We start from the raw sequence: 16007 nt of genomic DNA on the forward strand, positions 1-16007 counted from the left end.
ACAAAACACTTTGAAGTCTTTTGTCTCATCTGATACTCTCACATCAACCCAACACAAGCAGGCTGTGGTGACTGGTCTGCATTTTTAGCTGAGAAGTGACTTCCTCAGGTTGCATGGCTCCCAAATGGCAGAACCAAGATCGGAAGGGTCTTCCTAGTCCTGGGCCAGTTTTTTGCAACTCCATTGTACACGCTTTTAAAAGTAGTTTCTGTAGAGACACTCCCCCCTCCCAACCCCCTCTCAAGCCCTGGGAACAAGGCTGCAGTATGTGCAAGAAAGGCAGCATTTCCTAAAGTCTTCACACTCAACTCACTTAACAAGGACTTTTTTGTTATCCCTGGGGTGGTGGTGCATTTAATCTGGGGCAGCCCAGATCCTGCTTGGCTCTCAGGTTCACAACCTACAACCGATCTCATCAGGGTGCTGGTTGGGGTCTGTCTGCCACTTTTACTTAAAGATCGGGTGCCTTTGTGGAAGAAGAGCAGGATCAATGCGTTTTGCAGGTAGCGCATACTGACAACCAATAACGGCTGGTTCTCTGGTGGGATCACAAAATGGTGGGAAATGCTCTAAAATGGTTGCTGTATCCGCGAAAACGGAAGAGTCCCTAAACCTCTGCCCTGCGCAAGGAGAGGGGAGAACCACTCCCGATGAAGTCGGGGGGCTCCGCGATTAAACATAGGGGGAAAGCGGCTGAATGCCAACTGGTTTAGACTTCGGACACATCCGAGGAAGCGCGACCTTCGACCTCGGCGGGAGGAAGCGCTCCCTCACGGCCGAGGGGGGAGGGGGAGTTTACCGCCCTCCCGAGGCTTGGTCCCGCCCGGCTCCCGTAGTTCCTCTTGCCCTCACAGTTCTCGTCGCGCAGAGCGCGCGAGACTTCTGGGTGCCCGCCCCTTCCCATCAGCCCCCGGTGCTCCCCACCTTTCCCTCTCCGAGTTAGTTCTCCACCAGGCCCTGGTGGGTGCAGTTTGTGGTTCCGGGCGCTGGTCTGTGGGTGACGCAGGCGCAGCTCGAGCTGCGCGCGCCGACAGTCCATCCTCGGCTGTCCCGGTTTCTTCGCGTCTATTCGGCCCCGTCGCCAAGAGCCCCCGGTCTCCTTCTACCCTCCTCGCCGTCCCCGTCGCGCGCCCGAGGCAAGGGGCGGGCCCAGATCTCCCAGAGAACCTGCTGGCTGGACCGCGAGACTAACGGCCGCGACCGCTTCCAGGTGGGGGGAGGGGCCTGGAGCGGGAAGAGCCGGGCTGGGGCGGGAAGCAGGGAGAGGGGGTTGCGAATGGGCGGGGAGGCCCCTGGGGGCGACTGGAGAGTCGGAGGCCTCCAGCTGCAGAGGCCGAGGCCTGATGATGGAGGGGTCGGCGGAGGGCTGGCCTTTGTGGAGGGAGGCGGGCATGCTGCTGCAAAGGTGGGGTGGGGTGGGGTCCTCTGCTCTTGCCGTCATTGTTAAACGCCCAGATTATCCCTCTCCGGATTCCAGGCCCCCTCAGCCAGAGCCATGGGTGACAGTGATGACGAGTATGATCGAAGGCGCAGGGACAAGTTTAGACGAGAGCGCAGCGACTACGACCGTTCCCGGGAGAGAGATGAAAGACGTCGAGGGGATGATTGGAATGACCGGTAAGACAATTTTTTCTTAATTTCGTCTCCCTCTTTTATTGTCTGGCATTCAAGTTTCATTGCAGTTTTCTTAAAGCTTTATTAGGTTGAGCCATATGAAATCGCTCGTTCTTCACTGTTTCATGTGGTTCGACTTCATTGCTCTATGGCTTAATTTTTGAAATGTCCAGAAGATGAGAGCAACGGAGGTAAGAGTTTGAGTAGGAAAAAGCAGTGTTTGTGTGTGCATTCTATTGTTTGTAAATTATACCCCCAGAAAGTTGACTCAGAAAAAGTAGTAATACAGAATTGGCTTGATTGGAGAGGTTGTCAGACTAGTTCTCTATTAGGATATGATTAAATTTCTTGTAATAGTGTAGCCTAGAATCAGAAAGAGTTCTTTGAGCAGTGATCAGTTCAGTTCAGTTGCTCAGTAGGGCCCGACTCTTGTGACCCCATGGACTGCAGCATACCAGGCTTCCCTGTCCATCACCAACTCTTGGAGATTGCTAAAACTCATGTCCATTGAGTTGGTGATGCTATCGGTGATCCATGGATGCGATTAGTTGATTAGGTTTGATGTAGCTAGTGATTAGCTTTCTGGGATGTTCTGGAGTAGATTAGAGTTGAGGTTTTTTCTGTTAAATAGTTGATATTTAAAGGAATTGAGGAAGATTTTTATCTAAGGAACGTCATAAGTATCTAGTCAGTTGATATCAGACTTGATTTGGAAATAGGTTATCAGAAAAAAAGTTTGAGATGGCTTATTGCAGTAGCATTTATTCATCTAGTGTCATCTTGAAAAAGAAATTTAGTAAGTTGTTCAGTGTTTCTCTCAACGTATCTCTTCGCTGTGGAGACTGTCTACGGCACCTTGTTTTCTTTAGTATTTTTCTAAGAAAGTCAGGAGATGCTTTTCCAGTAAGCAGCCTGGGGTGACTTCTAAAAATGGTGTGCTATTCACTTGATTCAGAAAGCCCCACAAAATCATGCAGATTAAGAGGTTCAAATCTTTGTGTTCATTTAAGAACACTTAGGAGACTGCTCAGGCAGTTAAGGGTATGCATATCTGAAAAGCCACCAAGTATCTGAAGGCTGTCACTTGAAAGAAGCAGTGTGTGCCATTCTGTCGTAACGGTGGAGTTGGCAGGTGTGCACAGGCCAAGCAGTGAGGCTGGACCCAGGGTTGGTGGCCCAAAAAAAGTGCAGAGTTTTTACTGCACATGCTCAAAAATGCAGAGAGTAACGTTGAACTTATGGGCTTAGATGTAGATTCTGTGGTTATTGAGCACATCCAGGTGAACAAAGCCCCCAGGATGCCGTGCAGGACTTACAGAGCTCATAGTCGGATCAACCTGTACATGAGCTCTCCTTGCCACGCTGAGGTGATCCTTACTGAAAAAGAACGGCTTGTTCCTAAACGAGAAGAGGAGGCTGCCCAGAAGGAAAAGATATCCCGGAAGAAACTGAAGAAACAAAAACTTATGGCCTGGGAATAAATGCAGCAAAAAATAAAAGCAAATAAAGGTGTAAAAAAATAAAAGAAGAAAACCAAAGCATTCTTCTGAATTCTGAAGATGGCCAAGGGATAGTTATTGTCTTTAAGGAATTGACAGTCAGGGGCTTGGAGTGTGGGGCAAAATGGCCTTGGGTGTATGCTCTAAATGAATATATTTATCTATGAGAGGTCATGATGAAGATGTGAAACGTTGAGGGAACAGATCTCAGGGAGGGGAGAAGTGGTGGAGGTGTTGTAGGGGAGGCTGACAGGAAGGGGATTCTTAGGAAATTTTGGAAAGATTAGTGGGGATTCCTCAGACACAGATTGGGTGTACAGCTTGGAGTTAGGGACATAATGTTGTTCACAGAAAAGAACATAGGTTCTAATTTTTTTAGAGTAGTGGTTCTCAAAATCCCTCAGAGGTCTGTGAGCCTACAGCTGTTTTTTATCTTAAACTTTTTTAAAAATTCTTTTTCACTAAGGTTTATCACAGAGTACTAAATAGTTTCCTGTGCTGTACAGTAAAACTTGTCACTTACCAATTCTATATATAATAGCTTGCACTTGCTAATGCCAAACTCCCGCTCCATTCCTCTCCTCCCTTGGCAACCACAAGTCTGTCCTGTATGTCTGTGAGTCTGTTTCTGTTTCATAGATATGTTCATTTGTGTTATATTTTAGATTCCACGTGTAAGTAATATAAAGTCTTTGTCTTTTTCTTTTTGAGTTACTTCACCTAGTATGATAATCTCTAGGTCCATCCATGTGGCTACAATGGGATTATTTCATTCCTTTTTATGGCTAAGTAGTATTCCTTTGTGAATACCATACACCATGTCGGTTTATCCATCCCTCTTTAGGTGGTCATTTATATTGTTTGCGTATCTTGGCTGCTGTAAATAGTGCTGCTGTGAACATAGGGTTGCATTTATCTTTCTGCCTTACGATTTTGTCTGAGTGATGCCCAGGAGTAGGCCTTCTCTGGTGGCTTAGACGGTGAAGAATCTGCTTGCGATGTGGGAGATCTGGGTTGGGAAGATCCCATGGAGGAGGGCACGGCAACCCGGTCCAGTATCCTTGCCTGGAGAATCCCCATGGACAGAGGAGCCTGGCGGGCTGCAGTCTGTGGGCTCGCAAAGAGCTGAACATGACTGGGTGACTAAGCAGGATTGCTAGATCATATGGCAAGGGCAATATCAGTCTTTTGAGGAACCTCCATCCTGTTTTCCGTAGTGGCTGCAGACAGCTTACATCCTGCCAGGAGTGTAGTGGGGAGGTCCCCCTTTCTCTACACCCTCTCCAAGCATTTGTTATTAGCTTGCAGCTTTTTTTTAGTAATACTAGGGTAGTATTGTTGCTTTCACTGTATTGACATTTGGTGCTCTAGCGGTGAGTAAAACTGCTTTGATTTGTGCTGGTGCCCTAGCACAAATCAAAGCAGTGGCACCAGTGTTTGAAAAAGTTTCATGTACTGTCATTGATGAAGCAATAACAATTTTAAGCTTTATTAATTCTTAACTTCTTAATATAGTTTTTAATACATGTGATGAATAGGAAGTATGCATAAAGCACTTCTGCATATGGTATCACCTGGGCTTCCCAGGTGACACAGTGGTAAAGAATCGCCTGCAAGGACGGGGTTCGATCCCTGGGTTGGGAAGTTCCCCTGGAGTAGGAAGTGGCAGCCCACTCCAGGATTCTTGCCTGGAAAATCCCATGGACAGAGGAGCCTGGCGGGCTACAGTCCATGGGGCTGAAAGGAATCGGACACGACTGGCCAACTAAGCCTGCACGCCTGTGGTACAGTGGTTATCTCGAGGGGAAGCTTCTGTGGGGTTGAGTTGTGAGCTGAATTAACAGCCCTGATCCCTCCTCTTCAACCTGTGAGATGCTGTTTTTGTTTTTTACCTGAGTGGACGGCTGTCAAACAGTGCTCATTCATATTTGGGTGTTTGGTAGACATTTTCTCGGGAATAAAAGCTAAGAGAATGTGTTCCTCTTGTTCAGTCACTAAGTCGTGTCCGACCCTGTGACCCCAGGGACTGCAGCACGCCAGGCTCCTCTGTCCCCCACTGTCTCCCAGAGTGTGCTCAAATTCATATCCATTGAGTTGGTGCTGCTGTCTAACCACTTGTTACTTTAGGGAAAATTGGCAGTTTTGTTGCCGATAAGAAAGTGGAACTTTCCAGTGAAAACTAAATTTTGGAAAACTTTTTATCTACAATGTCAGTTTGTCAGCTCCCCATTGCTTTAAAGACTTTTGTGGTAAGATAGGTAGTGATACTAAATGATTATATTTTAATACTGTGTAATGAGATGTGCAAAGGTCCATTAAAAGAGTAAAGTAGAACAATGAACTTTAATGTAGCAGAGTACAAAATGTTCATTGATTTGGTTTCAGATTCAACATTGCAACTAGCCTTTAAGATACTATCTCTTGCCGAATTTTGGGGAGTATCAAAAACAGTGAATAGTGAATTCCCTGGCAGTCCAGTGGTTGGGGACTCTGGGCTGTCACTGCCGAAAGCCCAGGTTGGATTTCTGGTTGGGAAACTAAGATCTTGAAAGCTGCATGGCACAGCCAAACCAAACAAACAGTATCCCCAGTAATCTGAAAAGGTTGTTAAAGTACTCCCTTTTTCAAGTACTTACCACTGTGAGGCCAGATCTTCACATTTTCCAACCAAACAACGTATCTTAACAGGTTGAATGGAGAAGCATATACCGTGAGAATCCAGTTGTCTCCTTTAAAATTAAGCCAGACCTTGAAAAAATTTGTAAGGGGAAAAAAAACAGTGCAACTTTTTTCACTTAATTTTTTTTTTTTTTTGGAAAATAGCCATTTCTTGTACAAATATATAATTTGTGTTACTGTGTGACTTCACAGTTAATAGTTTTTTTTTTCCTGTTCTGATTTTGAATACAGTTAAATGTTGATAAATATAACTCACATAAGCAAAAGCTCTTTAATTTTTAAGAGTGTAAGGAGGTCGTCCCAAGACTGAGAAGTTTGAGAACTACTGGGTTATAGCAGAGGATTTTCCTTTGTTAAGATGGAGATGGGGTTCACTGGTGATTGGTAGAGAATCTGGAATGGTCGCCAGGAACCAAAGTTTTGAATTTAAGCAAAGGTATGACATGTTCGCATTTGTGTTTGAGAAAGAGCCCTTTGACCTTGGAGAGGAGGAAGGGGAGAGACCAGAGGTAGGGAATACAAACCAAGGCTGAAAAGGAGAAGTGGCCAGGACCAGGGCACATGGACCTGGGCTGAGTTTATGGGAATGGCAGGGGAAAGGACAGCCTTTGTTGGGTTTGAGGCAGAGAATTAATAAGCTGATAACAAGTTAGTGGTGGGAGTGACCCTTGATAACTGGATCCGGGGCAGTCTGTTGGTGCAGCCGAAAGCGGGAAACCGTGGGGGCGGCGAGTTTGGGCCCATAGCGATGAAAATAACAGGCTTGATTCTGGTCATGTTGAATTGGAGGTGGCAATAGTAGAAGGGGTTGGTAACGTTGGTCTGGAGTTCAGAAAAAAGGCCAGGCTGGAGGAAGAGTTGATGAGCCATCAATTTGTGGGTAGTGGCTGAAGTGATGGAAGTAGACAAGTCTTTCCGCTTAGAGGGTTCTTTTGGAATACAGTTTCCAGCTTTTAGTCTGGGTGTCTCAGATCCAGTACTTCAGCTACCTGATGCAAAGAGCCGACTCATTGGAAAAAACCCTGATGCTGGGAAAGATTCAAGGCCAAAGTAGAAGGGGCAGCAGAGGGTGAGAAGGTTAGAGGGCATCACCGACTCAGTGGACATGAATTTGAGCAAACTAAGAGCACCCTACTCCAGTACTCTTGCCTGGAAAATCCCATGGCCGGAGGAGCCTGGTGGGACCATGAGCTTGCAAGGAGCTGGACACGACTTAGCGACTGAGCAACAACTCAGGATAGAAAGAGCCTGCTAGGAGTGTGATCTTGGGGTGCCCAGCTGTGTCGTCGTATTTACTGCCACCTGTTCTTACCTCCAGAGAGTGGGACCGTGGCCGGGAGCGCCGCAGTCGGGGCGAATATCGTGACTATGACCGGAATCGGCGGGAGCGTTTCTCCCCTCCCCGGCACGAGCTCAGCCCCCCGCAGAAGCGCATGCGGCGAGACTGGTGAGATGGCAACAGTCTGTCTGTCTTCTCTCCGGGCCTCAGCTCTCCTCCCTCACTTCCGCTGAGAACTTTCTTGGTCATTTCCTTTGCTCAGACTTCCCCTCAAGTCATCTCTTTTGGTCCCTTTAAGCCCTTGTGGGAGAGACCGCAGTCCACGTGCATCCCCCCTTGGTCCCATCCTCTGTCCTCTGGAGAGCTGCTTGCCTTCTCCGTCTGACTTTTGTGTCCCCCACCCTCAGGGATGAGCACAGCTCTGACCCATACCACAGTGGCTATGAGATGCCCTATGCTGGGGGGGGTGGGGGCCCAGCTTATGGCCCCCCTCAGCCCTGGGGCCACCCAGACGTCCACATCGTGCAGCACCCTGTTCTGCCTATCCAGGCCAGGTGAGACCTGCGCTTCCGGGGGGCCGGGAGAAGGGGGTCCACATTTGGGGATGAATTGGGGTGGCTGAGGCCAGGAGAATTGGGTTGGGCACACAAGGGCACCAGTGGGTGGTGGCAGCCGTTGGTGCCTCGGGCGATGGTCTTGGTGGGCAAAGGGAGAGGGCAGCTGGCTGCCTTGGCCCCCCGATTTCCCCACCCTCTTCCCCCACATCCAAGACTTCCTGACCGGTGCGTCCCCCTGCCCCCCTAGGCTGGGCAGCATAGCAGAGATCGACTTGGGCGTGCCGCCCCCCGTTATGAAGACCTTCAAGGAGTTCCTCCTGTCCCTGGATGATGCTGTGGACGAGACCGAGGCGGTCAAGCGCTACAACGACTACAAGCTGGACTTCCGGAGGCAGCAGATGCAGGACTTCTTCCTGGCTCACAAGGATGAGGAGTGGTGAGTGCCCCTCCTCACCTGCCGTCCTTTCCCTGGCATGTTTCCCCTGGCCCCGCCAGTGGAGCCTGCAGCCCTGTGCTCTCCCCAGCTCCCCCAGTCCAGCACTTCTGGGGGCGGGGGAGGGGAGTGTGCCAGCCCTGGCTGATGGGTCTCCTCACCTCCACGTCCGCCACGGCCCCCCCAATCTCCCTTCCCCGTCGTCCTCGGTGAGTGAGCCACCTCCAGGCAGCTGGCCAGAGCCACCTGTTCCTCTGAGGCGGCAGACGCACCACCTCCCCCTTGCTGTTCGGGGTCACCGCCATCCCTGATCGCCGGGACCCTGTGTGGTGGTGGTGTCCTCCCAAAAGCAACAAGTGAATCCAGACAAGAAAAGCAAAGCTCTCAGGATCGTTTGACAGAAAAAGAATTTTGATTTTTTTCCTTTTGTGGATGTTTTAATTTTAATCAACCATCTTTTCCCCCCTTCCTGCTCCTCCTCCTCCTCATCCTCTTTCTGCTCCTCCTCCTTGAAAAGAGCCAGAACTGGGAACTACACCCGCTCATCGACGGAGCTCGGAGCAAACCCACCTCCACCCCCACCATACCCAGCCCATACATGAGCCCCCTGGGCTGACCGCGCTGCCCGGGCCAGGCAGACAGGCAGGGCACCGTTGTGCACAATGCAGCGGTTTAGCTGAATGTGATTGCTCAGGCAGCTAGTCAGTCAGGGCCCCCACCGCGGAGTCCCGCGGGGGTGGGGCACCCGGGCCGGGCGCCCCAGCCAGGAGCCAGCCGTGGCCCACCAGCCAGCATGGGCCCTGGGCGCGGCTAGTTAAATCTTGAGCTCTGTTTGACCAAGCGGCCAAGGTAAAGATCCTGGAGGTGACGCCTGCGGCTCTCCCTTCCTCTTCTGCTCAGCTTGTGGTTCTGTTCTGTCACTGTCTCCTCTTTCTTCCTAACCCCTGTCTTTGTCTTACTCGCTCATAAACCTGTCATTCTCTCTCTGTCCCCATTCTTGCTCCTGTCTAACACTTCTTTCCACTGGGTTTTTGTTTTTTCCTAGTTTTCATTTGGTCTTTAGTTTTCCTCGTTTTTATTTTGGGACTTTCTCACACTTTGCCCTTTCTTCTTTGCATATCCTAATTTCTTCTGTCCTCCCCACCCTCTCCTGCCCAGGGTCCTATTTTAAGTGTTTCTTTTTCATGCTCTAACCTAACCCTCCACCCCTGTCCTCTCTTGACCCCTGTGGGCAGTACTTGAGGTTATAAGGGCACTTCAGTTTCTCCCTTTGGTCTTTCCCTGTCCCTTCACCAGCTGCTTATCTTCCCTAGAGGGGAGAAAGGTGTCCTGCCTTTTGTGGCTTTTCCTTTCTGGTGATTTCAGGTTTTCCTGTCTTCCACCAAGGGATGGAGGGAGCTGGTGGGAGCAATCCTTTTAATGATTCTAGTTGGGTTGGCAAGGAGAGGGAGGTTCTTTGGGACCTGCTGTTTCTTTAGTGTTAGTCTGGGAAGCTGTGGGAAACTATATTCCTTAAAATTTGTGTTTCCCAGACACTTCGGGCGTCATTCTGCCTCCAGCCCTGACTCCCCCTGTAGTCATACTCTTTGCAAATCTAGAGCTTAGTTCCTGGCTCGCCCCCAGGTCTTCTCAGAGCATAGCCTCTGTTCCTTTCGGGGGGTGGGTGGTTCAGGTGCACCCCTTCCCCTGACCTCCGCTGTCATGACCTTCTGTGGGTGTGAGAGGATGGGGGCTGTGCCCTGACTTTCCCGGGCCCCTCCCCATGTCCTGGCTCTGGCCTCCAATGACTGTTTGGCTCTTCCCTCCCCCCTTCCTCCTCAGGTTTCGGTCTAAGTACCACCCAGATGAGGTGGGGAAGCGTCGGCAGGAGGCCCGAGGGGCCCTGCAAAACCGACTAAGGGTGTTCCTGTCTCTCATGGAGGGTGGCTGGTTTGATAATCTGCTGCTGGACATAGACAGAGCTGATGCCATTGTCAAGATGCTCGATGCAGGTGTGTGGGCTGGGAGGGTGGGTTCGTCTGCTGACCAGGGTCCTGGCTGAAGGTGAAAACTGATAGCAAGCCAGAGGCAGAAGGCCAGGACCTTTGGATTGAGACCTCTGTTCCCTGTGTTGGTAGCTGTGATTAAGATGGAAGGAGGCACAGAGAATGATCTGCGGATCCTGGAGCAGGAGGAGGAGGAGGAGCAGGCAGGAAAGCCTGGGGAGCCCAGCAAGAAAGAGGAAGGCCGGGTCGGACCAGGCCTGGGTGATGGAGAGCGCAAGGCCAATGAAAAGGATGACAAGAAAGAAGACGGCAAACAGGTCTCAGTGCTGGGGCTTCTGGTGCTGTCTGTGAGGCCTGGGGGCCGGGAAATGAAGCCGCTTTAGGGGGTTGGGTATTGGGTGGGCGAGAGGCAAACTTGGACTGAGCTGCTGGAGGGTGGGCAGGGCCTTCTGAAAAAGGCTGAAGGAGAGAATGATGTTCCTGGTGATTTGTTTCTACCTATAGGCTGAAAATGACAGTTCCAGTGATGACAAAACTAAGAAATCTGAAGGTGATGGGGACAAAGAAGAGAAAAAGGAAGACTCTGAGAAAGAAGCCAAAAAGGTAGGTTCTCACTTGGATAAGGTCACAGCCCGGGCTGGGTCCTGGTACCTGACTCCCCCCACTTGCTGTGGGTCTCACAGAGCAGCAAGAAGCGGAATAGGAAGCACAGTGGCGATGACAGCTTTGATGAAGGCAGTGTGTCCGAGTCAGAGTCAGAGTCTGAGAGTGGCCAGGCCGAGGAGGAGAAGGAAGAGGCTGGTAGGTTTTATTTTCAGTCTCTTCCTACTGATGGTGCTGGGGAGGGTGAGGGGGCTGGTGTGGAGGCAAGAGGCGTGTGAAATTAATAAGGAGGGGGCCCTTTTGGGAGAGACTGGTTGGGGGAGGCTTAACAACTTCTCTATCCTCCCCTCACCCAACAATAAATTTTCGCCGGCTCCCACTGCTCCCTGCATAGATGAAACACTCAAGGAAAAGGAGAAGCCCAAGGAAGAAGAGAGGGAGAAGCCTAAGGACGCTCCCGGGCTGGAATGCAAGCCCCGGCCCCTGCATAAGACGTGCTCTCTCTTCATGCGCAACATCGCGCCCAATATCTCCCGGGCTGAGATCATTTCTGTGAGTGGGGGCAGGGGTGACACCCAGGCTTTGGGTGGGGATGACAGGGGTACGGAACCTGGCGCTGCTTCTGAGGCACACACGCCCCTGTTTCTCTAACAGGGAGGCCCCTTTCCCCTTGGCCCTCGGCCTTCAGAGAGGCCAGCCCTGACTGCACAATTTGCTTTTAGCTGCTGCTATTCTTAAGCCCTTGTATTGTTTTTTTCCTAGTCCAAGGATAGATGAAAAGGCAGTTCCCCAGGGTTCTAAGGACATAGGGATTGGAGGAAGAAGTCGATTGTTGAAGTCAATCACTAGGTAGGGTTTCTGTTTCTGCTTTTCCAGCTTTGTAAACGATATCCAGGCTTTATGCGTGTGGCATTATCGGAGCCCCAGCCGGAGAGGAGGTGAGGAAGGCGGGAGGCGTGACCCTGGACACCTTGGGGGAAAGGTTTAGGGAAGATGAGTGGCCAACATCACCTCCATCCCAGGATTATGTGGGCATTTTCTTCAGGTTTTTCCGCCGTGGTTGGGTGACCTTTGACCGCAGCGTGAACATTAAGGAGATCTGTTGGAACCTGCAGAATATCCGAGTGAGTGCCGGGAGTGGGGCTGTTGAGGAAGAGAAAGTGGGGCCTTGCATGCTCCACACAGTCTTGTTCCTTTGTTCATTGACGGCTTCATCCATCCAGTCCTTATTTCACCCATGTTGCCTGCTCCCTGCAGTTGTCTCTGGGTGTGGCCCTGAGACTGTTGGAGTGAACAGGACATCCTGGTCCCTGTACTTGGGGCTGGGTCTGATCACTAGCGTGGTCAGTTGGGCCGTCTTCTAGTGGCTCTTCTTGGGTGAGTGTTGAAGAGCTTTCGGTCCCTTCCAGCTCCGGGAGTGTGAGCTGAGCCCTGGCGTGAACAGAGACCTCACTCGTCGTGTCCGCAACATCAATGGCATCACCCAGCACAAGCAGATCGTGCGCAACGACATCAAGCTGGCAGCCAAGCTGGTCCACACACTGGACGACAGGACCCAGCTCTGGGCCCCGGAGCCCGGGACTCCTGCCCTGCCAGCGGTCAGTGACTCCTCGGGGAGCTTGTTACCGCCTCATCAGCTGTGGGCCTTACCTGATTTGTAGCTTTGACCCCTTGTACCCACCCATGTCTTTGCCCTTCTCCTGGGCAGCACCTTCAGCTTCAATGAAACAGATTGATGTTAGTGATTATTTATGAGCTAAGGCAGAACAGACACGTAAATGTGATGTTATATTTATTATAAATATAGTATTATATAGAGTATTATGTTAAAATCTAATAAGGGTGAGGTAACAGGCCAGCTGAGTCCTGAACTCCTTTCTGCCCCACTTTGCCTTTTCACATGCGAAGGTTCCTAGGCTGCCTCTCTGACCTCCCCTCTCACCCTTCCAGAGTCTGCCCTCGCAGAACCCGATCTTGAAGAATATCACTGACTACCTGATTGAGGAGGTGAGCGCTGAGGAGGAGGAGCTGCTGGGGAGCAGTGGGGGGGCCCCTCCCGAGGAGCCTCCGAAGGAAGGGAACCCCGCGGAGATCAACGTGGAGCGGGATGAGAAGCTGATCAAGGTGCCAGTGGGCGTGGGGCGTGGGAGAGCCTGGCTGGGGCGGTAAAGCGGCGAGAGGGATGAACTCACCGCTTCTCATTTTTTTTAGGTTTTGGACAAACTCCTTCTCTATTTGCGCATCGTGCATTCCCTGGATTATTATAACACGTGCGAGTACCCCAACGAGGATGAAATGCCCAACCGTTGTGGCATCATCCACGTTCGGGGGCCCATGCCACCCAACCGCATCAGTCACGGGGAAGGTGAGTCCCCGCTCCCCATCCTGGTTCGCTTGCTCCCAGCTGCCTCTGGCCTTGGTTCTGCTCTGGTAGTACTGCTCTGCACCCTCTCCTCCAGCCCCCTCCTCCTGGCTCCTTTCTCCAACCTGCTCCTGTCTGTACCCCAACCATAGTCCTAGAGTGGCAGAAGACATTTGAGGAGAAACTGACTCCGCTGCTGAGTGTGCGAGAATCTCTCTCAGAGGAAGAGGCCCAGAAGATGGGTCGCAAAGACCCTGAACAGGAAGTGGAAAAGTTTGTGACCTCTAACACCCAGGAACTGGGCAAGGATAAGTGGCTATGCCCTCTCAGTGGCAAGAAGTTCAAGGTCTGTGTTGACAATTGTGTAGTTAGGACAGTGGGAAGAGAGGGTTGAGCCAGGAAGCCTCCTCAAGCCTGGGGAGGAAGTGTTCACTGGGATTGGAGAGGGGAGGACTGTCCTTGAAGCTTGGGTCTGGGCAGCGAGGGAGCCCACACTGTTGAGTCTGTCCTGATCCCCTCTTGTCTTTGCCCAGGGCCCCGAGTTTGTACGTAAACATATCTTCAATAAGCATGCAGAAAAGATTGAGGAAGTGAAGAAGGAGGTAGCCTTTTTTAACAACTTTCTCACTGATGCCAAGCGCCCTGCTCTGCCTGAGATCAAGCCGGCTCAGCCACCAGGCCCTACCCAGAGTAAGATACGATCCATGAGGGTCTGCCCCATTCCCTGTCCCTTGACTGTTCAAAGACTGGTTCTAACTGGTGAGACCTAAGTTTCTACCCCACTCTCCGGCCATATTACTAAAAGCACATTGTCCCCCGCCCCCCCCTCCGCAGTAATTCATGTCCCTGTCCTTGTTGTACTCCCCCCAGGTCTGACCCCGGGACTTCCCTACCCACACCAGACTCCCCAGGGCCTGATGCCCTATGGTCAGCCCAGGCCCCCCATCTTGGGCTATGGAGGTAAGTGTAAGAGGGAGCTGAAGGACTTGAACTGGGGCTGGGAGAAAGAAAACTTAGGGTATAGTTGAGGTCACAATGTTTCAACTCTGTGCTGATCTTTTTCCTAGCTGGTGCTGTTCGCCCTGCAGTCCCCACAGGAGGACCCCCATACCCCCATGCTCCCTATGGTGCTGGCCGAGGGAACTATGATGCCTTCCGAGGCCAGGGAGGTTACCCTGGGAAACCTCGAAATAGGTGAGAATGGGCTAAGATGGTTACGTTTTCTTGGCCCTCTGCAAACTCCCTTTCAGAGACCCTCAACTCTAACCCCATCTGAACTCTTTCTGACCGCACAGGATGGTCCGTGGAGACCCACGGGCCATTGTGGAATACCGTGACCTGGATGCTCCAGATGATGTGGACTTCTTTTGACTCCCCTACTTTTCCTCACTCCTGACATCATCTGTGCTTGTGACTGCCGTGTCTTATCCAGCTCTGAGAAGTTTTTGTACGTTCAGCCCTACTGCCAGTAAAAGCACTTGCGTGGTGACTCTTGGCTTAGTATATATGAAGTGTTCATTGCTCAGTTGTGTCTGATTCTTTGTGACCCCATGGACTGTAGCCCACCAGGCTCCTCTGTCCACGGAGTTCTCCAGGCAAGAATACTGGAGTGGCTTGCCATGTTTTTCTCCAGGGGACTTTCCTGACCTAGGGATCAAACCTGGGTCTCTTGCATTGCAGGCAGAATATATACGTGTGTGTGTGTGTGTGTGTGTGTGTGTGTGTGTGTGTGTGTGTGTGTATGTGTATGTGTATATATATAGAGAGAGAAAGAGTACAATATAGACCTCCCTGAATTCTCCCCCCAAATCGCTGGGGCCATGGTTAGCTGGGTCTTCCCACTTTATTGACAGCCAAGGTCCCAGGCTTTGCTGGAACTTCCTGGGGGTCTGACATTAGGCAGCCTCTGCCTTTGAGATGAGGGTGGATGAATGGGTACAGGGCTAAAGGCAGCTCAGTGCGGGGAACTTAGCCTCAGTCCAGGACCCAGGTCTGCTCTTCGGAGTTACAGCTGGTCATGCACAGGTTGTAGAAGGAGTGGGGGTCAAAGGCTGTGCTTACCTCTTGCCAGCCCACCCAACCAGCAGCCTGTAGTTCGCTGGGGTTCTTCGGAGCACCCCAGCAGTGAGGGTCCAACACCAGGACGTAGGCTTCGGTGCCTGGGCCCAGGCATACTCCCAGCAAGGCCTTGGACTGGGCATCTGCATCCCCGCCAACCATTACAGGCCCCCCGCCCCCCGCGAAGTGGGAGTACAGCCTCTCCAGTTCCCCCTGAAGCCCTGCTCCACGGGTAACATGACGCAGCCGCCCTTGGGGCCCCCCGAAGTGGTCCAGGCAGAGGCTGGCTTCTACACAGCCGATCCAGCTCTGAGAGCCCCGGAACCCGGGGGGCTTGTCGCCCATGTCCTCCAGGGCCGCCTGCATTGCACCCAGTTCGGGTACGCCCACGGGCCGGCCCTCTGGCCATGAGAACAGCGTCTGCAGAGTGCGGTAGCCACATCCCCAGCCGCGGTCGTCCACTCCGTCGCAGCCGTAGTGGTAGTAGAGGTAGTGGCCCGAGACGACGGCCAGGCGGGTGGGGCCGCGGCCCGGCAGGGCCAGGCCCAGGTGGACGTCTTTCAGCAGCTCCAGGGCGGTGGGCGGGAGCGGCGGTTTTCGGGCCAGGCAGGTGCGTCCTCCAGGCAGCGCGGCGCGAACTCCAGGTTCCAGCTCTCTTTCTCCGCCCCGAGTCTAGGGCTGATCGCAGGCAGCACCGGCGCAAGGGCCCCGGGATCGCTCGTCCGGCCCCTGGTAGCAGCACATGGCGCGATAGCGGCGGTGAGGAACCAAGGAGGTCCTCGGGTCTCCCACAATGCACCGCCGCGCCCGCACCGCCAGCCTCACTGCGCAGGCGTGAACTCCTACTCGCGGGCGGGCCCTACCGGCTGCGGCTGGGAAGACGGTACGCTGCGCCCAGCTTCCTCTCCCCGCTCCGACTTTAGCACCCACCCCTTTAT

At 52.2% G+C, this 16007-nt stretch overlaps 2 protein-coding genes across 2 annotated transcripts; one reads left to right on the forward strand and one right to left on the reverse strand.

The window, feature by feature from the left end:
• Positions 1-944: 944 nt before the first annotated feature.
• SRRT (serrate, RNA effector molecule) lies at positions 945-14514 on the forward strand. Its single transcript, XM_052654978.1, has 20 exons — positions 945-1210; positions 1478-1617; positions 7111-7239; positions 7479-7625; positions 7876-8064; positions 9883-10052; positions 10179-10363; positions 10551-10649; positions 10730-10847; positions 11044-11201; positions 11526-11587; positions 11695-11773; positions 12059-12247; positions 12600-12773; positions 12861-13014; positions 13164-13357; positions 13545-13701; positions 13882-13971; positions 14079-14205; positions 14307-14514. Exons 2-20 carry the CDS (start codon positions 1496-1498, stop codon positions 14380-14382), a joined length of 2619 nt encoding a protein of 872 aa, XP_052510938.1. The 5' UTR covers positions 945-1210; positions 1478-1495; the 3' UTR covers positions 14383-14514.
• A 329-nt stretch (positions 14515-14843) lies between these two features.
• UFSP1 (UFM1 specific peptidase 1 (inactive)) lies at positions 14844-15846 on the reverse strand. The gene has a single exon (XM_052635755.1). The coding sequence runs from the start codon at positions 15433-15435 to the stop codon at positions 14986-14988; it is 450 nt and encodes a 149-aa protein (XP_052491715.1). The 5' UTR covers positions 15436-15846; the 3' UTR covers positions 14844-14985.
• Positions 15847-16007: the final 161 nt, after the last annotated feature.

Source organism: Budorcas taxicolor, chromosome 2 (assembly GCF_023091745.1).
Source record: "Budorcas taxicolor isolate Tak-1 chromosome 2, Takin1.1, whole genome shotgun sequence".
Lineage (NCBI taxonomy): Eukaryota > Metazoa > Chordata > Mammalia > Artiodactyla > Bovidae > Budorcas > Budorcas taxicolor.